Below are 26665 nucleotides of genomic sequence, written 5' to 3'. Positions count from 1 at the left end.
GGAGAGAGAGAGAGAGAGAGACCTCGCGGCGCCCCGCGTCAACCGTGCCTTTGGATTTTTCTCTGTTCTCTTTTCTCTTTCGCTTTTTCTCTTTTCTTTTCTTTTTTTCTACGCAGAGAGGAGAGAGAGAGAGAGGGAGAGCGAGGGGCGTTGGAGTGAGAGCGGTTTTGGGCTTAGTTGCTTGTTTCTGCAGTCTCTTTCTCGTGCATTCTTCTTGTTGTTCTGCTACCAATAGTCTCTGTCTCCTCCAAAATGCCGCGTAGCTAGCCACCGACTGAAATAAAAAAGCTCCCCTTCTTCCATTTCCCTTCTAAACCCGTATATCTCTCATCCTTCTCCCTCACTCCGAGTTAAGATTTTGTGGTTCGGTTCGAGATCGGCCGGTAACTTTTTGGACATTTTCAGTTTTTTCCCTCCTCCAATTATCTCTTTTCTTTTTGGCAGAGATTGAAGGTTTGGTTGCTTCGTGGGTTAATTACTATGCAAGTGTTGATCGATGACTGCTCCATTTTAGATATTTTACGATGTCATTTTTCTCGTAAAATAGTCGATTTTCCTTGGTCTGGGGATTTCCTATGAATATTTGGTGGAATTGTAATTACCAATAAGTTCCTCTTATTCAAATTCGCATTATCAGTCTTATTTTTAATACTTGTTTATTAGCATCAAATTCTCTCTCTGTATCTCTCTGTCATATTTCTTCTTAAACACTGAATGAGAAAAATCTTATCTTTAGTGTTTGATGTAATTTAAACTTTACAAATTATGGTAGTTAATTGCTTTTTATTTAGAAATATGTTGTTTCCGGTTTAAATCACACTTGTATATATATATATAAAGGTTTAAATCATATTGGGTTTTTTTATTGTCTTCCAAGAATGATCTTTCCCTTGTTTTCCGCTGGTTTTAGTTACTCGTTGCAATGACCTTCATCAAAACAAATACCAAAAAACAATAAAAAAAGAAAAAAAGAAAGATATTGCAGTGCAAATATTGTCAAATTACCTTGCATGTGTATATGTATGGGACATGTTCTCCTGAAAACCTTTTTATTTATTTATGATAAGTATGTTCTCCTGAGAACCTAGTCTTGTTTTATTTATTTATGGTTTTAGTTCAATAATAATGTCAAATTTGAAAAGTTAGATGGAGAATTGGAATTTTGATTGGATTAGGGTTTAGTTGAGTTGACCCGAGCTAGACGATTGGAATTGTTTAGTTGGTTTGCTTTGCATGTTCTGGTGTTTCAAATTGGGATGCCATGCCCTGTACTTGCATATATTAAACTGCTTGCAATCTTCTTTCCTAAATTTTTCGAAGCTTGATTATTCCTTTGTTTTGCATGTACCAGTCGTCACTTTTCTTATTGGATTGCAGCTGAGGGATGGTTATACATATATATATATATATTGTTTTTCTAATAAATTTCTGCGATCTGTTTTAGGTCCTACGGAACTTCTGCAAAAGTTGGCAGTGCGCTCCTTTTTCAAGCCATCGTCTTTAACTTTCTGTCAGGTTTTGACTTCAATAATGGCTGGTGACTCTTTGATAAGCTCGAATGGTCATGGTCATGGTAATGGCAATGGCAATGGCAATGGACAGCCTGATCCACAGAGAACTTACCAAGTTGTTGTGGCTTCAACCCGAGAAATGGGTATTGGTAGGGATGGAAAATTACCATGGAAGTTACCTTCTGATCTCAGGTTTTTTAAGGATATTACTACAAATACATCAGATCCTGGTAAAAAGAATGCAGTTTTAATGGGTAGGAAAACGTGGGAGAGTTTTCCCGTTGAGAGTCGGCCTCTGCCTGGTCGCCTTAACGTTGTTCTGACCCGCTCTGGGAGTTTCGATATTGCAACTGCAGAAAATGTTCTAATATGTGGAAGCATGGCTTCTGCTTTGGAATTATTAGCTGCCCCCCCGTATTGTCTGTCAATTGACAAAGTGTTTGTTATAGGAGGTGGCCAGATATTGAGGTGTGTTTTTGTTCATTTCTGTTTTTGACGAGCACTTCTTTGTTTCCTTCCCTTTTTCTGTTGATCATCTTTAAATAAATACAGGGAAGCTCTCAATGCGCCTAGATGTGATGCTATCCACATCACTGAAATTGAGACAAGCCTTGAATGTGACACATTTATCCCTGCAGTGGATACCTCTGTATTTCAGCCATGGTACTCGTCCTTTCCTGTGGTGGAAAATAATATTCGATATTCCTTCACGACATATGTTCGTGTTAGGAGTTCTGCAGATGAATCCCTTTGTCAAAACGGTGATCTGGTCTTTGATGGTAGTTCAGATTCCATTAAGTTTGAAGTTAAGAAGTTCTCTTTCTTGCCCAAGATGCTCTTTGAGAGACATGAGGAGCTCGTTTATCTTAGAATGGTTCAAGAAATCATCTCAGATGGCACTCTCAAGGATGATAGGACGGGGACTGGTACTTTGTCGAAGTTTGGGTGCCAGGTAGGAACTCAGATAATCAAGATATACTTGTTTTCTTCTATTTTTAATATCTCTTGTTTACATATTAATGATTTTCGGTTGGATTCTCTTTCTCCATTGTATTTCAACAGATGCGGTTCAATCTGCGCAAAACCTTTCCTCTTCTTACCACTAAGGCATGTGAATATTTCTTAAGGATTTAATAGTGAATGACAATCAATCTTTCTCTGGTTCCATTGTATGTACTTTCTTTTTTATCATCAATTTTAATTTGAGGCATGTATCTTTGGTCGCAAGGTTATGTTGCATAAAAAATGAATTTCTTTTATTCATCTCAATATTAGGTTGACACATTTATTATTTGGTTAATAGAAAGTGTTTTGGAGAGGTGTTGTTGAAGAACTTCTGTGGTTTATCAGTGGATCAACAAATGCCAAGGTAATATCTTTAGTGAACATTTTGAGCCATATGCTCCATCTCTTCCTTACCTTATTGGAAAATGGAACCAGAGTGGAACTTCAAATTCCTAGTATACAGTAGCCTGATGACCAGATTCATTCATTGGATTCATTGTTTTTTCTTGCTTGAATTTTTCTTATTTCAAAAAATTTGTGAAGAAGATTATTTTCTGCGATACTTTCAGTGAAGACATACCTATATAGTGTGAAGTTTTTGAGAAAAAGATATAATCACTTATTTTACTCTTCCTGTCTATTGGACCAAGTGTACATGTTGCTATTTTTACGGAGTATGATTGGTATCTAAAAAAGTGTTTGATTTTGTGTTCCTGTTGGTGATGTTGCAAAGGGAATATTTTTAGTTGCGTGGATGGCATATGCATGCAACGAAAGAAACATATTGCAATCTTAGAATATAAAATGAGTATGTTTAAGCTCCCATTTCTTTTTTTTGTTTTGTTTGGTCTTTCATGACAAATGTAATGAGTACATTTTGAACACCAAGTGAAATCTTTGGTTGGTCACGTGTCTTTCATTTACCTGATGCATGTATGATTCTACATTTAGAATCCTGATCTGTCTGATGAAATGGAATGCATTCTCAGAAGTCGGTTCAATGACAGGTCCTCCAGGAAAAAGGGATTCATATTTGGGATGGCAATGCTTCCCGAGACTACCTTGATAGGCAAGTATTGAATCTAAATATCAGTAAATACATTTATATTCATTCACATGTATCATCTTTGGTCTGCGGCTAGTGTAAATAACTTCTGCCTTCGTGCAATTTTATATTATATCTTATTTTCCTGTTTCCAGCATTGGTTTGACAGACAGGGAGGAAGGTGACTTGGGACCTGTATATGGATTTCAATGGAGACACTTTGGTGCTAGGTTTGGAGGATTTTACCTTTTCTAAGTTCATGTTGTTGACTGGCCTGAAAAGAATTAGATTCCCACTTTTACTTTTCTTACGTTCTACAGGTATACTGACATGCATGCTGACTACACTGGACAAGGATTTGATCAGTTGTTGGACGTTCTTAACAAGGTTAAAAATAATCCCAATGACCGAAGGATAATACTCTCAGCATGGAATCCTTCTGATCTCAAATTGATGGCACTTCCACCTTGCCATATGTTTGCCCAGGTTTGTACTGAAGCATTGCACACAACCTTTTCCTTTATAATATTTCTTTATTTCTGATTACATCATCTTTCTTTTTGCAGTTCTATGTGGCCAATGGCGAGTTATCATGCCAAATGTATCAGCGGTCTGCTGACATGGGCCTTGGTGTGCCTTTTAACATAGCATCTTATGCTCTCCTGACATGCATGATTGCTCATGTTTGTGGTATGTGTTTACATAATTTGTTTTTGCTAGTGAAGACCTTTCTAGAATGATATACTTTAGATGATTTGTGTGGTGGCATTTGGTGCTTAATGTAAAGAGTTTATGATATTGCATCTGATGTTTTTCTAAATCTGCAGATGCCTAAATTATTTGTTGGTTTTCTAAACATTCAATTTTTTGGTTTATGGTACACTTCTGTGGACAATCATAATCATTTATCTTTTACAGATCTCAATCCAGGTGATTTTACCCATGTTATTGGGGATGCTCATGTTTACCGCACTCATGTCCGACCTCTGCAGGAGCAGCTTCAGAAACTCCCTAAGCCTTTTCCAGTAAATATAACAGTGTTAAGCCAAAACTATGTTGAATTGATTTTTATCTCTTCTTGAAATACGTTGCTGGTTGGGAAATGGTGTGATTTTTTCATTACTCTTTTGAAATTCCCTATTGTTTGAAGTGTTATTTTAATGCAGATTTTGAGGATCAATCCTGAGAGGAAGAACATAGAGTCTTTTGTAGCTGGTGATTTCAAACTCATAGGTTATGATCCTCACCAGAAGATAGAAATGAAAATGGCAGTATAGCCATCTTGTAGAGCTTCTCACTTGATAAGACTTGAGAGAATGATCCCTCCTATCAAGCAATATTTGCCATAGTTTTTAAGGCAAGTATCTGAATTTATACTTTTTCATTTTCTGCTAGAGGTTCAAATTTTTGCCCCCTTGACGCTTCACCCATTAACATGAAATTCCCTGGCATGTTTATTTAGAGATCTTTAGCCTTCTTGTAGATGGTTCCTTGCTATGAAGATTTCTTCTTCATCTAATTGGTGCCTGTTGTAGTTGATTATAGTCTTCAGGATACATAATGTTTGACACTGCCTAATTCATCTTTTAAGTTTTGATGATCGAATCACATGTCATCTTTTGTAACTGATCATTATGCCTTTAAATTTCTGCATGTTTTTTCCCAAGAACTGATAGATTGCTGTCTATGATGTCTCAGGCACAACTGCAGGAGGTTTATGTTGATATTGAATTCTATACGAATAAAAAAAAAAAATAGTTGAATATACTGTAGAACTTGGACCTGCAGTGAGGAGAATCCTTCAGTTCCACGGAGTTTGGTGGTTCTAAGGTGATTTAGGAGCTTCTGACTTTTTTGAGTTTGTTTTCCCCTTTTTTATATGTAGCTATCACTTTTTAAAAAAATATAGCTGCAAATACTCTGGCGGTGTTATTGAAAGTAACCAGAGTTTAAAAATTTCGAATTATCTCTATAATTTTTGTTGAAAATTACTGGGATTCTGATCTTGACTTCTATTTCAGTGATTGTTGTGCTAAGATGATGGATGGAACTATTTCTTTTCCTTTTTCTCTTCTCTTGTTTTTTTGGGGGGTTGGTCGAAAAAAATAAGAAGAAATAATTTGGGCTTAAGGTTTGGACTTCTTACGAATTATTACCTGCATTTTATTTTATTTTATTTTTAAAAAGGACCTTTACGCCCTCCTTTCCTGTTTCTTCTTATTTTCTTTTCTTTTTTTAAATTATTTTTTATTTTTTTATCCGATCTCCAAACCACCCATCCCACTCCTTGATATTAAAAATTTAAAAGCTTAAAAAGGTGATGGCGGGAGAAGATTATACCTCGCAAAGAAGAATTTCCGTGCCATTTATGTTTGCAAACAATTTTTTTTTTTTTTTTTTTTATCCCAATTCATTCCATTTCTTTTTCAAGTATCATTTAAACACAAAACACTTTCAAATTATTCATTATAATTTTTTCATTACAATTTTTTTTTAACTTTTCAAATAAAAAATAATTTAATTTTTTAAAATTTTAAATAAAAATTATTTTAAAAATTATATTATAATAATATTATAATTTTAGAATATTTTTTATTTAATTTTTTTACTTTCATTTTTTAAAATTTAATAAATATTTATCTCAAACTATTTTACTAATATTTATAAATTATTTTATTACTATTTATAAATTTTTTATCTTATCTCATTTGTAAGGAAGAACTACCATCAAAATACGTGATCAGCATAATATTTTACGTAAGACTATGGGGCCATGTGTTTTGATATTCATAAAGAGACTTTCGCCTAGGTATAAAGAGATTTTATAAAATGAATTCATAAACTATTTTATAATATGATATAATATATTAAAATCGCATCAATTTATAAATTTATTTTTATAAACTCACATTATTCTTAAATTTAATAGGCTGAAGTTATTCCGAATCTAGATTTGTATTTGTACCCTATATGTAAACCAACATGAAGCAAAGCTGCATGAGAAATGATTAAATTATTGTTTTAAATTAGGTATGAGTAAGTTTTTATGTTAACGTTGGAGAAAGATGCAGTAATTTGGACAAGGTAAAGTTAAGCATATTTATGGTAAATTTAAATGTCATGAGACGTGACAACCACACAACCATACAATGTGCATTACAAGCCAAAGGTTCGATTCTCTCTTTGTTATTATTTTACATAGATATCAGCTTTATTCCTTCAACTCCGTTCCTCAAAGCCACAACATTTCACTCTTCCTTTATATTTACCTGGGGCTTTGCTCACCCTTTTGCGGTCTCGCTTTCACCTGATCCCTCTGCCTCCTGGACACCATCATCTCCTGATGCTCCCTGTTCCTTTTTAGTAGCTTTTGGTTCGTTACTCTCCCCGTTCTTTCTTTCAAGGAACTCGATTAGGTCTTTTAGTGCAACTTCAGGTTCCTCACTTTTCAGCAACTCCTCACCTATCTCTGCGGGAGTTACCTTACTTGTTTCTATCAGCTTCTCAACATCTGAGAAAAGTGAGTGCTCTGTAATCCCAAGGTAGTTTGATGCTAGCGTTTTGAATCCGCCTGGGGTGCAATAGGACAAGTGGATGTGTACATCCATCCGGCCGGGGCGCAACAAAGCTGAGTCCAGCCGATCTTTGTGGTTGGTTGTGAACACTATTATCCGCTCATCCCCACAGCTTGACCACAGTCCATCTATGAAATTCAGAAATCCTGACAAAGTCACCTATTTAGAAAGAAAATACATTGTCAAGTTATGGGTCAACAGTATCTTGAGAAGAAACCGCGCACACAAAAACACATGCACAGACACACCCACGATAATGATTGCAATGCTCCCACTAGAATTGAGAAAATCCACAAGCTTACATATTGATTCTACTCTTCTTCGGCCACTAGTCTTATGAGACTCCAGTTCTTAAGCCCACTAATCAGACTATGTGACATCACCAAGCCCGAGAGGCCCACATTCATGTCTTTCTGGTTGGAACTGGCGTTCTCATTGTTTCCTCCTCACTCTGAACTTTGATGATTAGTACTGCTTTATTGGCCGAGGTGTGTGTCTATATTTCCAGTTGAAACTAAATAAACATTTGGTCTTCCCACTTTTCGGGCAAGAAGACAGACATGCTGCACACAAGAAGATTGACTAGTCTAGCTCATAATGGAGAAACCCGTTCAAAACACAGATTTTCTTTACGGGTCCAAGGTAATTCTAGCAATTGAAGGACTTCAAATCTACTCGGAAAATTTAGGAAATATAAATTTCAAAATCAGAGCATTAAACTAAGGCTTTCTCTGATGGTAAATCGAATTGTAAGAGGTTTGAAGTTCTCTAGCCTATACAAATCTGAACCAGGGGTTGAAGAAAATTAGACAATTCAAATAGATGTTTAGAAATTAGGACGGTGTGATCCAGCAAAGATGGAAATATTAAACACATTTGCCCACAGACATCTTTTCTCCATTGATATCCTCATTATAAATCACCCCCAAAATCATTGTAACCTCTTCACAAATCCAAATTATATTTACCAGAAACAGACATGCATCTAGCAATTATTGTTGGACAAAAAGTATCTATAAACAAAATCTTCAACATGATCATGGGGAGTATGTATATGCAGAACTACCATGTATCATCGAATAAATCATTAACAAAGACAACAGGCAAAGAGGGAAAAATAAAAGAAATAATAAAAAAGCAATCAAAGTTACCTGCTCTACTTTATTAAAGGGATCAAAATGGGGACGAGGATTCATAGCCCTGGCTCGAGCAAGCCTATCCTGCAATTCAATAGTGCAATCGATATCCTCCACAACAAGAATCGATCGGTTAGCCGTTGAGATCAGCAGATTTCTGAGCTCAGAATTACGTTTAACGTCGGTCAGCTCCAGGTCATAGATATCAAAATTAAGGTAATTCGCCATGGCTGCAATCAAGCTTGATTTGCCAGTACCTGGGGGCCCGAACAACAAATACCCTCGTTTCCAAGCCTTCCCGACCTTCCGGTAAAACTCCTTCCTCCTCACAAACCGCTCAAGATCCTCCATTATCGTTGCCTTAACATCCATATCCATAGCTAAGGTCTCAAATGTCGAGGGGTGATCAAGATTTACAGACTGCCACGGGTCCCCTCTCCTCCCTCCCATCCGAACCCGATCATATTTCAAAGTGAAAAGCTTTAGTGTCTTTCTCCCTTCAATGACTTCCTTGGACTTCTCCAAGACAAAGGGCAAGTATTTTTGGAAAACCATGTCCCTATGCTTCTTGTTGAAGCTCAGCTCGAAGTAGCGGAGGTCTGACTTGAGGGTGGAGTGGTGTAGTTCAGAACCCGGGTTTGATATCCACTTTGATGGGATTTGCTTGCAGACCATCTTCCATTTGAGTTGAACCCCTTCGTACACGTCAACAATCTCTTCGTTTCTCTCCATTGAGACCGAAATCTTGGTCTCCTTCACGGGCAAAGTGACCCTGAACCGTTTCGTGTTGGGAGATATGGTAGGTCTAAGATAGACCGTGGCAGCTTCGAAGAGATGGTTGTGATTGAGGCCTTCGAACTCGTCGATAATCAGGGTGAGTTGTGAGGAGAATGCGGTGAAGAGGGTGCGAAACTTGAGTTGGAAGTAGATTTGGAGCTCACGGGGAAGGTAGTCGCGGGCGATAGAGCGAAGGAGGACGGCCGTGGCGGCGGCCGATGCCGCCGCGGAGATCAAAGTTTTGGTGGAGGGGACTTGGAGGTTTTGGAGGAACATGGTTTTTGTAATTCTGGGTTTTGGTGGGTTTGTACCAGAGGATGGTGTTGTGGAAGAGATGGGCTGTAATGGCGGAACTTTCGGTGTTTGGAGGAGAGGGCGGGTTGTAGTGGGCGTGAACAAGGAGGATGGCTGAATGCACAGAAGGACACGGTCTTCTTCTTGGTCAATGGTCATGCATGTTTTATCCAATCAGTAAGCCTGGGTGATGATTCCTGTGGGGCTCAGTAATGTAAAAAAATTCAAAACACAGGGTAAAAGACGTTGACTCTGAGTTGGCAGATGCTTGGAAAATAACATCTGCGAATGGGTTTAACCGGTCTGAATCCGGTTTTGTATATTTATATTTTTAAAATCGAACTGTTAAATATACAGTTCGATTTTAAAAATTTAAGAATCCATATATTATTAAAATTGGAATTTCTGATTTTTCGATTTATCCGGTTTAGTTTTATATATACTAAACTCTTATTCTATTTATATTATAGTATAAAATTATTCTATAATAATTAACACATATTAAATAGTATAGAATTTAATTATAGTTTATATAAGTTCTAGACTTTTTATATGAGTATATATAATCAAATGTGTAAAAATGTATTTATAAAAAATTTATATTATAATTTATTATGTCAAAAATCTATTACATATATATATATCAAAAGTAAATTTATATTAATAACTTGATATCAATGTTTATGTTTAAAATTAAAATTTATATGTTATATCAAATGTTATATTAAAATTATAAGATTAATTTTACGTTATATTAATTTTATGTTATAATATTAATAGATTAAAATTTCATGTTATATTAATTAAAAATTTAACATATAATATATAATATAATATAAAAAATTATATATATTGCGGTTCAGTTTGGTTTAAACTAGTTTTCAAAATATGAAAATTCGTACTGTACCAATTTAGGATCGATTTTTTATTTTTCAAAACTGATACTGCACCGAACTGCTTACAAACTGGACTAAATTCACTAGTTCAATCTGATCCAATCTAGTTTAAACGATTTTTTTTTTAACTCCCTTACATATGCGACTTTAGGAATGTGTTTGGTGGAAATTGCAAAGAGAAATGAACTTTTGCCTCTTGCAGGGTCTCTCAAAGTCAAGCTAGAGATTGGCTGAGAAGAGAAACAATATCAGTTTAGAGAGAGAACCTCCGATTTCTCTCTAGAAATCAAGTCAAAACAGAACCAGTTTGCGGGGTAAGGGGGAATGAGGCTTCGGCTCCATCCTCCCTATTTTTTCTTTTTTGGTGGCTGTTAATTTAGATTTGTTTTAGATTCGATTTAAACTCTTGTTTTTTAATTTTTGGATAAGCTCTCGGTGAAGGTCTGAAGGGGGGGAGCTATATCGCCGTGACTCTTACACCAAGGCCTTGCCCTCAGCTCACCCCAATACCCCTCTCTCCGGTCGTATATGGCGACATGTTGTCGTTGAGTGGTGCGGAAGCATGGGCTGACCTGGCAGAGAGGATTCGGTGGTCAGAGGTTTGACCTCGGGTCTTTTGGGGTGAGTGGCCTGGCGGTGGCTCTTGCGGACGTTTTTGCAGCTACTTTGTTTTTTGGATTATAACAGGGGGCAGCGTGGGTTGGCTGTGGAGTGCAAAGAGCTGCTGGAGTGGATGTTGGTGCTGCTGGAACTACGGGTGGCAATTTGTGACACGACTAGTTAACCCAACACGAACACGACACGATAAAAGCGAGTTTGAGTTTAGTCTTATCGGGTTCGGGTCAAAACGGGTTGACCCATTAAGACACAATTGCTTAAGGGGTCACTAACGGGTTAACCCGTTTTGACCCGTTTGACCCGTTAAACTTAAATTGATTTTTTTTTTCCTTTTTCAAGTTTTCAACCTTAAATTAAAATTCAATTGCAAATTTAAAGGAAATGAATTTAAATTTACTAATATATGTAAAATAGTAAATTTTATTTAGATTGGTGTGTGTATCATTTTATTTGGAATTGTAATATTAATATTTGCAATGTGTGTTTGACATATTTGGTACCCTTGGATGTAATGTAACAAGAATAGTTGGACTTGTGTAGGACCGTAGGTGTTCTAATTATGCACTACAACACTATTAGTTTGTTATTTTGTTGGGACTTTAATTTTGATATATTTATTATTTGGATTGTAATTTGTAGTTGTAGTTAGTTTTATATTTTTGTAGAGACATTGTGATTTTAATATTTATATAAAATTAATCAGGTTAAACGGGTTAATGGGTCATGTTCGTGTCTATACAGGTTAAATGGGTCATAACGTGTCGTGTCATGTCATGTTAACCTTTTCTTAAAATCCATTAACGGGTCATAACGGGTCATGTCGTGTCAACCCGTTATCTTAATGGGTCGTGTTAGGGTTTAGAATTTTGATACGAAACCCTTAACGGGTCGCGTTCGGGTTGACCTATTAACTGTAACACACATGTCTCGACACGACACGAACACGACCCGTTAACACGATTTGACACCCCTAGCTAGAACGTGTGGGAGGTACCGCCGGGGTGCGACTGAGCGGAAGGATCTTAGGGTGCAGCGTGAAGGATGTGGCGTGGGCTGTCCTCAAAACCTTCTTTGATGAGAGCATTGCAAGGTTGGGCAAGAGTCGGGCGGGGGAAGATGCAGAGGATAGAAGGGATGAAGATGGGCGGCGGCTGCAGAGTGATGAGATGAAATCCTAATGGGCTGGGCCCCCATGTGCATACAAGCTGGGCCTTTAGCTCAGGCTGGGCCCATTTACTTTACAGCCCATTATCAATTTTATTTTATGTATTTGTGATTATTAGTCTGTTTTAATTTTTTTATAAATAATAAAAATAGGCTAGTGTCCCACTCCTCTTTTGGAGGAAGGTGGATGTTTATCCTACTCCTCTTTTGGAGGAAGGTAGGCGTTAGTACTCTTCCTTCTTGAGAGGAGAGAGTGTGATTGTACTCCTCCTCCTTGGGAGAATGTAGCATGAGTGTACCTCTCTTCTTTGGAAGAAAGATTGTTTTAGCTCTGTTTTGACAAAGCACTTTCTCTTTTGACTGCTGTCAGGAGATAAGGTGTAGAAGTTTAGACTTGTCGCCACCCCTTCATCACCCTGTGAGACGGGCAAAACCATTCATCCATCTACTGCCACCTCCCTTTCTCCCCAACCCAAGCTTCCATGGTTTTCTATTGGCATCATTTTGTTCCTCTATAAATTGTCTCCTTGCTACCGCTGCATCAGTTGTAGCCCAGCTTGAGCCCATTGTTCATGGCACTACTTGAGACCCCTACCTCTCTGTCCAAAAGTCTCACCACTGTTGAGACTAAGCCCATTTCCACCCTTCGGGAAACCCATCACTGATTCGAGGTGGAGTAAGGCAGGAGAGGCTTTGGAGCGTACGTGAGGCGATTTTGGAGCATTTTTGAGGCGTTATTTTTTCTGGTTTTGGAAACTCCGGATTTTCAGGGATTTCCTTTTCTTGCTTATTCTGGCTGGCTTCGCAAGCTAGGGTTGCCTCTTGAAGGCGGTTTTCTCCCCTCCGATGGCTTCTCCGTCGGCGGGGCCTGCTGGTTCTGATGTGCTGAAATCGTACGCTCAAGTTGTGAACAAAAAAACAGAGCATCCTACGTTCAAACTTCCCATGCGTTTTCCGGTTGATATCGATGGTGAGATGGGCTTTGTTTTCTCAGAGTTGGAGATGACAAAAGCGGCAGATGATTTCAGGTATGCTCTGGTGATGAAGTTGATGAAATCACGTCCTTCCATTGACAAAATAAGACTCACGGTGGTGAAAACCTGGGGGCTGTCCGAAGTTCCAACTATAAGTTTTATGGACGAATTTCATGTGTTGATTCATATGAAAAATGAAAGAGACTTCGTGCATGGTTGGGCACGTGAAGGAACAACAATGGAAGGCCTCCCTTTTCGGCTATTTAAATGGACTAAAGACTTTGATTTGCAAAAGGAATCCCCCTTGGCACCCCAATGGATTTTTCTGCCTGGTCTACCGATGCATTTATACCGGATTGATTTTTTACAGATAATAGCTACAAGGTTTGGTCGGTATCTTGGAACGGACAATGCAACCTTGAATCGTACTCGTGCTTCTGGGGCTCGCATCTGTGTTGAAGTTGATCTAACGATGGAACCGGTAAAGGGATTTCCGATGGTAGTTTCTCCTACAAACTGCATTTGGCAGGAGGCCAAATATGAAAGATCTGGTTTTTATTGCTCAAAATGTTTTAGACAAGGGCACACTTCTGTTGTTTGTAGGGTGGGTGAGAAGAGAAAAATTGAAGGAAAAGTTAAAGGGAAAAAAATCTGGCAACAAAAGGGCATTAAGGAGCCGATGGAGGATAAAACTGGAACTGTTATGGGGGAGAAAATATTGGATACAGGGGCTGTTAATGGCAATCCGAATGATAATATGGCAAATGCTTCTGCTGCTCATGACATGGGTGTTTTAAATGTGACCAGTCCTATAGAGATGGTTTCCGAAAAAAATGTAGATGAAGTGGGGACAATTTCACAACCGGACTTGATAAAAAGCGATGACATGATTCAGCCGAGAGAAGGAAAACAGGTTGCAGAAACAGAGTGTGGTCAACTTGTGCAAGCTGCTATACCGAGATACTCTAACAATAGTGATGAAGAATGTGAAGAAGTTTGGCATGATGATGAACCTGAGCTGCAACAGAGTGCACAAGCAGATAAAATGCAGATTACGGTGCTGGCTGAGAAAGAATCTAACGAACGTACAGGCAATGGAAGTCCACAACGAGCAGTTATGGAAGGTTATTCTTCGGAGCGAGAGGAAGGAGAAATTACTGTTTTGTTGGGGAAAGAAAAACTGTATGATACAGATGGGGAGAGACAATCCACTGCTGCAAAAGTTTCAAAATCAGAAGCTTATGAGGAAAAATCGGTAAGAAAGTCACAGCGGGTGCATACTTGTGCTCAAAAATTAAATTTATGAGTGACAATATTTTCTTTTGGAATATAAGAGGGCTGGGCAGTTCTAGAGGACGTCTAAAAAAGTTGCTCAATAAGTTTAAGGCGAGTTTGTTTGCAGTTGCGGAACCTTTTATTAAAGCTGAACGTATGAATGAGTTGGGGAATTATCTTAACTTGAATTATCATTACCATATTTCGAATGAATTGCAAGGGGGAAAGTTATGGGTGTTTTGGAATGATCCAAACATTTTTGAAACAGTAGTGTGCTTGAATCAATCCATTTCTGGGTGGTTGGTGATCGATGGACATAAAACTCTGATTTCTTTTGTTTATGCTAAGTGTTCTTATGTGGAGAGACGGGCTCTTTGGCAAGAACTTGAGGGGTTGCAGGTGACTGATCAGCCTTGGATCGTAATAGGTGATTTCAACACAATTAGAACGGATTCTGAGAGAATTGGTGGTAATCCTCGATCTCTACCTTCCATGAATGAGTTTAATGATTTTATTGACATGTGTGGTCTATTTGAGTTAACGTGTTCGGGACAACGGCTGTCTTGGTGTAATGGGCATGCTAGGACTTCACGGAGTTGGGCGAAGCTTGACAGAGTGCTCATTAATAATAATTTTTTAACTCGGTTTCAGTTTGCGAAAGTGAATTATCTTAGTCGTAAATCTTCAGATCATTGCCCGATGGTAGTTTCTTCAGAGATACCGTTTACTGCATATGGTCCATCTCCTTTCCGTTTCATGAATATGTGGTGTTTGCATGCTGATTTTTTGAACTTTGTGAAGGAAGTGTGGAACAGACCGGATGAGGTACAAGGCATGATGAAACTTGCGACCCGTTTGAAACGTACGAAGGTTGCTTTAAGAGCTTGGAATAAAACGGTTTTTGGAAGAGTGGAAGGGAATATTAGAACTCTTGAGGAGAGAATGGATATTTTAGAGGAGAAGCTTCAACTTGATTTTTCCGAGGAGCTAGAGGATGATTTTTTAGCAACTAAAATAGAACTGGATTTATGGGAGAAGAGGGAAGCCTCTCATCTGGGTCAACTTGCTAAGAAAAAATGGCTGAATGATGGTGACAAAAACTCTGCTTTTTTTCATGCCGTTATTAAGCAACGTCGTCTAAAGGGCATGATCAAGAGAATGGTGCTTTCAGACGGAAGGGTTTTGGAGAGTGCCGAAGCAGTTCATTCGGGTGCTGAGAGTTACTTTCGGAACTTCTTAAATGAAAATTCAGAAGTTGAGAGTTGTGCTTTGGGCGAGCTAGTTGATGAAAAAGTCTCAGAAAACGATAACGAGATGCTTTGTGCGGAGCCGACTGAGATGGAGGTTAAACAAGCCATTTTCTCTATTCCAAAAAATAGTAGTCCAGGTCCTGATGGTTTTGGGTCTGAGTTCTATATGGTTTGTTGGGATATTGTGAAGGAGGATGTCATCGCTACGGCCAGAGATTTTTTCAGAGGTACTCCTTTACCCAGGTTTTACTCTTCCTCTTTTATTGTTTTGATACCAAAAGTACCTGAACCGACGAGCTTTGATAAATTTCGTCCCATAAGTCTTTGTTCTGTAGTGTATAAGATTTTTTCCAAGATCATTGTTAATAGATTGACAGGCATTATTGATAAAGTGGTGTCGCATGAACAAGGTGCTTTTGTTCCAGGACGTAGTATCTTTGAAAATATTACATTGGCACAGGAAATGGTTCATTCTTTGAATAAAAAAACTGTTGGTGGAAATGTGATGTTGAAAATTGATATGGCTAAGGCTTATGATAGGGTGAATTGGGATTTCTTATTAAAGGTTTTCAGGGCCTTTGGTTTTTCTGAGAGGTTTTGCAGGTTAATTGGTAATTGTATAAAGTCTCCTTGGTTTTCTATTTTGATGAATGGAACTTTGAAAGGTTTCTTTAACTCTTCAAGGGGTTTACGTCAAGGAGATCCCCTATCCCCTTATTTATTTATTGTCATGGAGGAGATCTTAACTAGACTGCTGAGGAAAAATTTTGAGGAAGATAGGATTGGTAAATATCATCATCCTATTGGTGCTCCTTTGGTTTCACACCTTTTCTATGCTGATGACGTCCTTATTTTTGTTAATGGAGGGAAATGTTCGATTAAAAATCTTATGCATGTGCTTGAGTTATATGAAAAATGGTCGGGGCAGAAAATTAATAAGGAGAAATCAGCGTTATTTGCTTCTAAGAAGATTGCATCAAATCGGAAGCGTAGTTTGATCAGAATCACTGGTTTCAGGGAAGGTAATTTTCCGGTCACGTATTTGGGGGCCCCTTTGAACTCGGGTAGATCGACAACCAGAATTTTTGAGTATCTTGTGGAAAAAGTGAGAAAGAAAATAGCTGGATGGAAATTCCGACTCCTCTCACAAGGTGGCAGGTTGATTCTTGTTAAACATGTTTTGTCTAGCATGCCTATCCATCTGATGTCAGTAATGAATGTTCCGGTTTCTATTCTTTCCTGTATAAATTCTCTTCTTGCTAATTTTTTATGGGGGGAGACGGTGAATAAACGAAAATTACACTGGATGTCTTGGAAGAAGGTGTGCAAGCCTACAAAGGAAGGTGGTTTGAGTATTCGGGATTTTAAAGAGGTGCAAAAGTCGCTTCATATGAAATTTGCTTTCCGTCTTATTGCTACTAATAATTTGTGGACTGACTTTTTCAGAGCCAAGTATTCTCGCAATGCTCATGTTTTAGCACAAAATAAGAGACCCACGGATTCCCGTTTTTGGAAATCTATTATTTCCGTATTACCAGAAGTTGTGGATAATGTGAAGGTTTTGGTAAGGGGTGGTAACGCTTCTTTTTGGTTTGACAGATGGTTATCTTCAGGTTTGCTCTCTGCTAGAGCTCATGATATTGCTAATTTGAAATTACATATTAGTGATTGTTGGACTAATAATTCTTGGAACACGGATTTGTTAAGGGAATTAGTTGATGTTGATACTGTGACAGATATTATTTTACATGTTCCGGTTGGGAAAAGGGGCGTGGATAAAATGGTATGGATGCCTTCTTCTAATGGTAATTTCTCTACTTCTACAGCTTGGGAGGTGTCTCGGAGTAAAGGGCAGTTATTACCGGTTCATGGGTGGTTTTGGCATAATTGTTTACCTACACGGATATCTATGTGTATGTGGAGGAGCTGGTTTAATTCTTTGGCAGTGGATGATCGTATTCAGCATAAAGGGGTATCGTTAGCTTCGGCTTGTGATTGTTGTTTGAGGCGTCAAACAGAAAGCATAGACCATATTTTCTCCTGGGGAGAGGTTGCGACTCAGGTTTGGGTGGTTGCTAGCACAGAAATGGGGATCCCTTCGACAAATCATTGGTCTTGGAAATCCAGAGTGTTGCATTGGTTTAATTATGCCAAGAAGTCTTCCATCAAGGGAACGTTGATTGGTTTAATTCCTTGTTTAATTACGTGGTGTCTTTGGAAAAGAAGATGTAAAGCGAGAATGGAGGGGAAAACTGAAAATGCGGATCAGGTTTGGCGAGCTATTCGTGTTTGGATTAAATTGCTAGGTGACACTCTTTGCTCAGCCGAAATTTCTCAGAACATGATAGAGCCGTTTTTGAAAATTTTCAGTTACAATGTCAGAATATAAATTCTAGACCTGGAAGAATTGTTAAATGGTCTAGGCCTCCCGAGGGCTGGTTTAAACTTAATTGTGATGGGAGTTGTCGAGGCAATCCCGGTAATACAGGAGGTGGTGGCATCATAAGGGATAGTCATGGACTCGTGAAAGGGGCTTTCTCTACGTATTACGGACGTGGTACCAATAATAGTGCGGAATTAAAGGCCATTGTGGAAGGAGTTCGGCTTTGTAAACGGCTTCATATGAATAATATTATTATTGAAAGTGACTCTAAAATTGTCGTCGATTGGATTCGTACAAGGAAGTGCACGCTGTGGTATCTCTGGGATTTTTGGGATGAGTTATGTGAGGAATTGAGGGGAATGACTTATATGGTTGAACACCAATTCAGGGAAGCAAATTTTGCGGCGGATTTTTTAGCTCGTGAAGGAGAAAGAGGGAGGACGGAAATTTATGATAACATTCAAAGAGGCCCTCATCTCTTGAAAGGCATTGTTCGGACTGATTCTCTGGGCCTTCCTTCTTTTCGCTTCTAGCTGAGTTTGTTTTTGTTTTTTTGTTTGGTGGTGTGTTGGTTTTTAGGCATGTGTAGTTTTTTGTTAGGCATGTTTAGACGTTGTTTTGTTATAGGCTTGTTTAGATTGGTTTGTGGTTTTTTTTTTTTTTTGGGTTGCTTTTGGGAGGTCTTTGTTTTTCTTCATTTGTTAATCCAGAGGCTGGTTCTGTAACCACGGTTTCCCTCTGCCATAAGTGAGGATTTTTTAATAAACTTGGGACGGAGCCACTAATGGACATGTGGCTACCGGCTCTTTTAAAAAAAAAAGGTGTAGAAGTTTAGACAATGTCCGTCACAAAGAAATTTGTTGACGGGCAAGCTTCTAAGCAGCTGCGTTAGTTAACTTATAGTATGGTTTTCCTGTATTAATAAGTCACAGTTGTAACTTCGTTTATGAATGAATGCAATAAAACATATTTCCATCCAAAAAAAAAAAAAGTCAAGCTAGAGATTAACTTTTAAATCAACCAATAGCCTGTTGTCTAACTACAATGTTCACACTACATTGTTCATATCTTTAATAAATTAAATTGATTTAAAGTTATTAAACTTAACATATCTTATTAAGATTAGATTTCTCATCTAATATTTTAGTTTTCCATATATATATATATATATTTTATCTGTCTCAACTCACATCTTCTAATATTTTAGTCACGAGAACTCATGGGTATATATGTGGACCCGCGAGAACCTCGTGACCAGTATTATGGTTCTTTATATCACCAAAAACAAAACCTATCTATCAAAACACCTTTTTTAGCTTGATTACAAGTATTAATCTGCCGAGAATTAGTATAAAGTTACAAGACGTGTGGCTTTTCGTGAGTGAATTTGATGACACTCCTCTCCACTTTATATGTGATAGGCGTGTAAAAAGAAATTAATTGCAGGCAAACCAGGCGTAAGGGATCACTTAGCTGGCAGCGTCCAACCGTCCATTTGGAGCATGAAGGTGATATATATTATATATATAGAGGGAATTAGGAATCAAACCATACTACTCTCCACAGTCCACAACACCACACATTCGTACATAGGAATTTCTTCCTTTTCTTTTTATTTGGTAGGAAAAGTACATCATACTGATCATAAATTCAGACTATGGGCACGCAAAACCTGAATTGTTTCCATGAATGCGTACTGGAATATAATGCAGAACTTAATTCTGGTGTTGAGAAGTGTGATCAGAAATATTAAACATTCTTGGTCATGGAAATGGTGATAAACGAGTACTTGCCTTCCTCATCCTCCAAATATTCTTCTATCTTATTGGAAAATCTTTCAAACAAGTCATCCATGATCCCTTCTCCAAAATGACCCACCAGCATCGATTCTGCAACCACCCTTATACTCATGGCCACATACTTGCCTCTACCGGGTTTTTCAAAACTAAACCCTTTGTTACTCATGTCATCCATGTTACAATCCCAGTCCGCTTCAAATGTTTCAAATCGATGAATGTTAAAGGTTCCTTCTGTTTGGATCACGGCCTTGGCTTCCTCAATAGTAGGTGCATAAAATGGCAGATTGAACCTGTCCAATTTCGCCTCTTCAACTTTTCCCTGCATGGATTAATCCCGCTTATAATAAGAAATACACGAGTGAAAAACAACCCTTTTGTTTGCATTAAAAAGTCTTGTGTTTGCCTGCCCTTAATGCAACTAAATCAGCAAAGAAAAAGAAGAAAATAATTGTACTGTACCTCTAGGACCATGTCATTTAGAGTGATTCCTAATAACTCCCAGATGGAGCAGCTTTGGTTGCTAGAAGAATCAGCTTTCCTGGTACTTCCCATCATCACAAGGAGCATGTGACCACCAGGGACCATCTCTTGCGAACGTGATCTTAAAAATAATGTGAAGTCTTTCTCAAAAAGATCCGAGTAGGCTTTAAGCACATTATGGGAGCTTGTCTTTGCTATGTGAATATTACCCTTGTTTAATGGAACCCCTGATTCCCCTACAAGCCCTTCAGGGACCTGCAAATACAATTTTCAACATGTTTGATCAGGTGAATATTTATAGGAAGCAATTCCATGCTTATGTATGCTTTAAAGATCTGCTGCCATTTGAGTAATGCGAAATTGTTTTTCTTTAACAAAATTTGAATAAGTAGATTGGACTAGTATTAGTGACGTGATGCCTTCTTAGAAGAAAAACAGTACCAAAAGCATCTCCATAATGCCACCAAGCATGCTCTTTTTTTTTTTTTTTTTTTTTTCTTTCCAGTGATGAGAGAGATGTGTTATATATCCTTCTCATATGATTATCCTACGGCCACCAAAAGGAAACAGTGAAGGTCATAACTGCTAACCTGGGAACGCCAATGAAGACTGAAAGAAGAGTAAACAAAATGAAGAAAACAGTCAGGAAAGAGCCTCCCATAGAAAGTTCCAGGCATTCCTGCGATGAAAAAAGCGCGCTCAAACTCACTTCCCCTCTCTTTCTTTAGTTTCTCATAAAAACTCGGCAAAGACCTGAATATGGTATTGAAATCATTTCCTGGAAGATCATTAAGAAACACTTGGAACATGGGTGCCTTGCGATTAACCCGTTGGCATGTTGCATGGATGATGTCCAGAATCTCCCAAACCAACAACAGCGTGTTGGGTCCTGATGAACATCCAAAATCTGCTAGTTTTACACACTCGGGGAATCTGCTTAGAGAGAGCCGTAATACGCTTTCTTCTAATATTGGCTTTGCCTTGAGCATCACCCATTTCTGGAAGAAAAATCAAGTGGTTCAATAGTTTTTCGAACGAAATGGATGACTAAAAACATTGCAAATTGTGACTATATCGGTCATGAGTAAGAGAGATAATACCTGAATTAAAGAGTTTTTGGCATAGCTTGTTTCTCCGTCTCCTCCATTCATGCTGAGAATTTGATTCACTTCCATCTCTAGTCTGTGTGGATTGGTTACCTTGGTTTGAATATAAATAGTTAAGGTATATCTAATGTATAATTTTATATATATTTGTGAAGTGCGTAAACGCTATGTAATTGTTTTGAAAAGAAACGAGATTTATTATTAAAAAATTAATTTTTTTTAAATGTGGATCACATATTTTATTAATTTTTTACAAAGCGATTATATACTATGGTTATCCAATTCATGATTACAAATATATTTTTTTAGAGAGTGCTTATCAATCTATCCAACTTTGTTTGGTTCTCTTAGAGGTTGTTTAGATAATGAAGTGAGATGAGATAATTTTAAATGAAAGTTAAATAAAATATTATTTTTTAATATTATTATTATTTAAAAATTTTAAAAAATTAAATTAATATTTAAAAAAATTAAATTATTTATTATATTTTTACGTAAAAATTTAAAAAAATTATAATAATAAAATTGATAGTATATTAATCTAAACCATCTAAGTGAATCTTCCTTTCAAGATCCATCGAAGAGGAGCAAGACACCAAAATGTAAGCGACAGGGCACCAAAATGTACGGATATGCACCCAAGCAGGACCGGCTGAAGGGACCAGGCAACTAAGATCATCATTAGCATTAAATATGGGAAGTCAAATTCAAAGTTGTTCTAATGGAGGCTGCTAGAGCTGTTAGCCTTATAATTTTTTTTTTATAATATTTTTAAATATTTAAAAAAATAAAAAATTCACAATAATATCAAATAATTTTTTCATAATCACTTAAAAAAAAAATAAAAAAGTTGGAAGCGAGAACAGATACCCAACGGGGGATTTAGCATTATTCTTTTCTAATATCACGTATTTTGTTTTCTCTCTATTCTATTTAAAATCTATTACTATATTGAATTATTTATCGATTAGTTATAATAATAAATTATTATTATTATCTAATTTATTTTTCTTATATTTTGCAATTTTTCTTATCATATGTTAATAATAATCAAATTATAATTAAGTTATTGTTAAAAAAATAATATTTTTAATAGTAATTTAATGTTAATAATTACAAATATTTTTTTTATTAAACTCACCTAAAATTTCATATAAATGTTTTAATTACCAACGAAATATCTAAAGCAAGCAAGAATCATTATTGCAAAAATTCCATACCACTGACTTAATCGACGAATTACATGACTAAACACAAAAAATAATGAGTATGGAAAAGACTACATAATTGATTTCATCTAGAACTAATAGTACTTATGTAGACTGGAAAAAAAATAAAAAAATAAAGACTGAAAAAATGATTCCAAGCCATTGGCTTGGCTTGATTTCAAGCAATTAACTTGACATTCTGGTAACCTGGTTTGGACGAATTGTATTTGGAGTGCGAAATATACCTACTTGAGCGGTGCAAGAGTCACCGAAAATATCTCCCAAAAATGTATCTCGAAGCATGCATTTCATTTTTTTGTATTTGCTTATATATATTTTTTAATCATCATAAACATTTTAAAAAAATATAATATTATTTAAAAAAATTTTCTTAATCATTAAGTAAAAGAAAAAAAAAAAGTTTTCAAAACACAGGTTCAGGTTTAAATAGTATCTCTCATACCTACTTTGAAGTGACGAGTGAGGACAACAATCACGTAATCGGAGTCCAAAGTAGGCACTTGGACAACAGATCTCATAGCATTGAACATTTTCGATAGCTTTACAAAATCTTCATCCATTTGCTCCCAAGGCCATTTTTCTTTTTTTATTTTTGAAATAAACTAGTTGGTTTATTGCTCTTCAAAAGACTTACAACATCTCATTGTGAACAGTAGATAAAATACAGTTAAGAATTTTTTCCAACTCATATAAGTTTTCATACAACAAGTGAGCATTTCTAGCTAAATTGTGAGTGGCTTTGTTAGCCTCTCTCTTAACATGATTAGCAGACCGGGTTGCATACGAGTTGAAGATTTTTTGGCTTCTTCAATTAGCAGTCCCCCTTGACTCCAGTTAGTGACTTCCTTCCTTAGGTTGTTAACCACTTTTAAAGCATCTCCTTCCATTATCATAGCCGTGATTCCATTTTCTTGACAGAAAGTTGAAACTAGCAAAAAAGTATATGATTCGGCTGTGAAAGGGTCTGCCTTTAATGTTCTTGAAGCTTGAATAGTACCAATCACCTGTCCATGTGAATCCTTATAATGGCTCCAACTCCCACTTTGACAGCTGCTTGATCAATGGTTACATCCCAATTTAGTTTGTAAGTACCCTCTGGTGGTTTTTTCCAAGTACAAATCATTTGAGCTACTTCATCTTTTTGGTTTGTTTGTCATTTGTCCATGGCTTCCTTGAAACTTATCATTTTCATTTTTGCTACTTGAATTATCGATCCTGGAAGGGTATAGGATTTTTCATGAATCAAATTATTCCTTCTAAGCCAAATCAATCTGGCAATAATGGTTGCTTCTGCTATTTCTTCTTCCTTTAAGTTCTTGGTCATGTGACTCCAAATCTCATTAAGAGAGTTTATGTTTCTTGCCATTTTTTGAATTTTGATACACCCCTACCCCCATACATCCCTAGTTGCTTCACAGTTCCATAGTAAATGAATCCCAATTTCTGGTGTCTGTTTGCAAATAGGACATTCCATTTCCTCGACTACTTTCTCTTGTACAGATTGGCGAGAGTGGGTAAAGCATCTTGACATGCTTTCCAGATAAACATTTTAACAGAGTTAGAGGCTTGCAACTTCCATATTGCTTTCCACGTTTCAATGTTTTCCTTGCTTTTTGATGATTCTCCCTTCTTCTAATTGATCAGCTCCTTATGTAAGTCGTATGCACTCTTTACAGTGAATAGACCATTTTGTGTGCTAGCTCATACCAGTTGGTCTTCCCTGCCCCCTAAGCTTATTGGAATGGCTTTTATCATCTCTAATTCTGATTTGCTAAAGTGGGACCTGAGGGAACAATCCTTCCACTGCTTCAATTCAGGGTCAATAAGTTTAGACACAAATACCAAACTCTTCTACTGTCCTCTGTTTTGGGGCTTGTAAGGCCATGCTGTTGGGATCCAATAGTCTTCCCATATTTTAGCCCTTCTACCATTTCCTATTCTCTAAATCAAGCCATCATTTAGTAATTGATTCCCATTCATTATGCTTCTCCAGGCAAAGGATGGCATGTTCTTCAACCTGGCCTCTAGTACTTCTGAATGAGGGAAGTATTTACTCTTGAAGACTTGAGCTAGTAGTGAATCTGGAAATTTTAGAATGCCCCAGCTTTACTTTAGCATTGCTATGTTGAAGCTATTAAAATCCCTAAACCCCAATCCACATTGTTCCTTCGCTTTCACCAATTGATTCCACTTCACTCATTGGATCTTTGAGTGATCTTCATTATACCCCCAGTAGAACTTTTTCAGTAGTTTGTTGAGTCTTTGGATGATTGATTGAGGGAGGAGGAAGATTCCCATGGAAAAGGTTGGTATTGCTTGAAGTATAGCTTTTAGTAATATCTCTTTGCCAGTTGTTGATAGAAACTTTGTCCTCCAATTAGTAACCCTCGCCCAAGTTCTATAAATGATTGAGTGGAAGGCTACCACCTTATTTCTTCCAATTATGGCAAGAAGGTCCAAGTATTTCTCAAAAGATCATTGAGATTTTATGCCTGCTATCTGAAGTATCACTTGCTGGTTTTCTTTTGGGGTATTTCTGCAAGAATATTGATGTCTTCTCCTTATTCAACATTTGGCCCGATCCCTTTTCATAAGTTTCTAGGATGTGTAGGATCCTACTCCACTCTAGAGAGTTAGCCCTGCAAAAAAGCAAACTATCGTCTGCAAATAATAGATAGTTGATATACACTGGCTTTTTCCCTACTTTTACACTTGATATGCTGCCACATTCTGCTACCTCATTCAACATTGAGCTTAAAGCTTCTACACAAAGGATAAAAATGTATGGGGAAAAAGGGTCCCCCTGCCTTAATCCTCTAGATGGTGAAAATGAGTCTTGGGCCTTTCCATTTAGCAGTATGAAATATGTGACAGATGTGATACACTTCATGATAAGAGCAATCCATTTGACATCAAACCCCAACCTGTGCATTACTGCTTCCAGAAAACTCCACTCCACTTGATCATATGCCTTGCTCATGTCCAGTTTAAGTGCTATGTATCCCTCTTTTCCTCTCAACCGAGTGTTCATTACATGGAGGGTTTCATAAGCTATTAAGATGTTATCTGTAATTAACCTTCCAGCCATAAAGGCACTTTGGTTTTGAGAAATGATCTTAGGCAAAACAATTTTAAGCCTATTTCCTAGCACCTTAGCAATAACTTTGTATATGACATTATACAAATTGATAGGCCTAAAATCTCCTGCTTTTTTTACCTCTTGCATTTTTGGAATCAAAGTGATAAAGGTGTCATTCAACTCCTTTAGAGAGCCACCTTTGTTCAGCACTTGGAGTGCGAAATCACACACTTCCTATTGTATGGCTTCCCAATTGGATTGGTAAAAGTGAGCAGGGAACCTATATAGGCCTGGTGAACTTAATTGGACGGAACACGGCTTCTTTAACTTCTAGAGGGGTAAATTGCATTAAGAGCTTTTTGTTCATGTCTTCAGCTACCTTAGGTGACATTCCTGAAATGCAAGCCTCAGCTGTTGTGGGATGAGATGAGGTGAACAGAGTGGAAAAGAAATCAGTAAACATTACTCCTATTTCTCCTTGGTCTACTACTTCATTTCCATTTTGGTTCTGTAGAACTCTAATGCAGTTAGTTTTCCTTCATTAAGATGCATACTTGTGGTAAAAATTGGTGTTTCTATCCCCTTGCTTTAACAAATGTTGTTTAACCATTTTTTTCCACTTCAATTCCTCTTCAGCTAGATACAATTTTACATCTCCTTGCTGTTGTATGCCACTAATATGGTCTCCTGCTCTTGAATTTTGCAAATCTACAATCTGCTGTAACATTTTTTGGATATCGTGAGGAACTTGTTTTTGTTGACTGCTTTCTATTTCTGCAGCATCCTTTGATAGTTTGTTAACCTTTTCCTGAATTTTTTATCCAATTGGTCCCCATTTACTAGCGTCTGCCATGCTTCTGTTATCAGTGTGTGGCTTTCATTCCTCAAAGACCATGCTGCTTCATATCTGAACACATGCTTTTTATTGTTACTGCTTCATTCAGAATTGTTCAATCTTAGATGAAGAGGAGAGTGGTATGATTTTACTGCTGGAAGTATATTATAGAGGTTGCTAGGGAATATTGACTTCCAATCTGGTGTGGCCATAGCTCTATCAAGCTTTTCTTTA

The 26665-nt window shown here is 37.2% G+C and overlaps 4 protein-coding genes across 6 annotated transcripts; 2 read left to right on the top strand and 2 right to left on the bottom strand.

Annotated features, from left to right (window-relative positions):
- Positions 1-5623, top strand: LOC122310717 (bifunctional dihydrofolate reductase-thymidylate synthase-like). Of its 3 annotated transcripts, none has more exons than XM_043124838.1 (12): positions 1-383; positions 1445-1979; positions 2064-2463; positions 2574-2618; positions 2815-2880; positions 3524-3585; positions 3717-3791; positions 3882-4047; positions 4128-4251; positions 4480-4586; positions 4728-4918; positions 5260-5623. In XM_043124838.1, exons 2-11 carry the CDS (start codon positions 1531-1533, stop codon positions 4836-4838), a joined length of 1605 nt encoding a protein of 534 aa, XP_042980772.1. In that variant the 5' UTR covers positions 1-383; positions 1445-1530; the 3' UTR covers positions 4839-4918; positions 5260-5623. The 3 variants fall into 3 exon arrangements, with proteins under 3 accessions (XP_042980772.1, XP_042980771.1, XP_042980770.1); XM_043124836.1 differs by lacking the exon at positions 1-383 and adding an exon at positions 401-594; XM_043124837.1 differs by lacking the exons at positions 1-383; positions 5260-5623 and adding an exon at positions 400-594 and having other exon boundaries at positions 4480-4600; positions 4728-4867.
- Positions 5624-6635: 1012 nt separating this feature from the next.
- Positions 6636-9517, bottom strand: LOC122311244 (AAA-ATPase At3g50940-like). The gene is made up of 2 exons (XM_043125711.1): positions 8288-9517; positions 6636-7295 (listed from the first exon to the last, which is right to left on the bottom strand). Exons 1-2 carry the CDS (start codon positions 9500-9502, stop codon positions 6843-6845), a joined length of 1668 nt encoding a protein of 555 aa, XP_042981645.1. The 5' UTR covers positions 9503-9517; the 3' UTR covers positions 6636-6842.
- A 3350-nt stretch (positions 9518-12867) lies between these two features.
- LOC122310035 lies at positions 12868-18436 on the top strand. The gene is made up of 3 exons (XM_043123920.1): positions 12868-14250; positions 14619-17789; positions 17891-18436. Exons 1-3 carry the CDS (start codon positions 12868-12870, stop codon positions 18434-18436), a joined length of 5100 nt encoding a protein of 1699 aa, XP_042979854.1.
- A 961-nt stretch (positions 18437-19397) lies between these two features.
- On the bottom strand, positions 19398-21382 carry LOC122309576 (probable jasmonic acid carboxyl methyltransferase 2). Its single transcript, XM_043123092.1, has 4 exons — positions 21283-21382; positions 20773-21180; positions 20162-20437; positions 19398-20021 (listed from the first exon to the last, which is right to left on the bottom strand). Exons 1-4 carry the CDS (start codon positions 21355-21357, stop codon positions 19653-19655), a joined length of 1128 nt encoding a protein of 375 aa, XP_042979026.1. The 5' UTR covers positions 21358-21382; the 3' UTR covers positions 19398-19652.
- Between the last annotated feature and the right edge of the window lie 5283 nt (positions 21383-26665).

The sequence above is a fragment of the Carya illinoinensis genome, chromosome 5 (assembly GCF_018687715.1).
Source record: "Carya illinoinensis cultivar Pawnee chromosome 5, C.illinoinensisPawnee_v1, whole genome shotgun sequence".
NCBI classification, from domain to species: domain Eukaryota; kingdom Viridiplantae; phylum Streptophyta; class Magnoliopsida; order Fagales; family Juglandaceae; genus Carya; species Carya illinoinensis.
The sequence above is the reverse complement of the archived record's forward strand: the minus strand, read 5'-3'. Positions and strand labels throughout refer to the sequence as shown.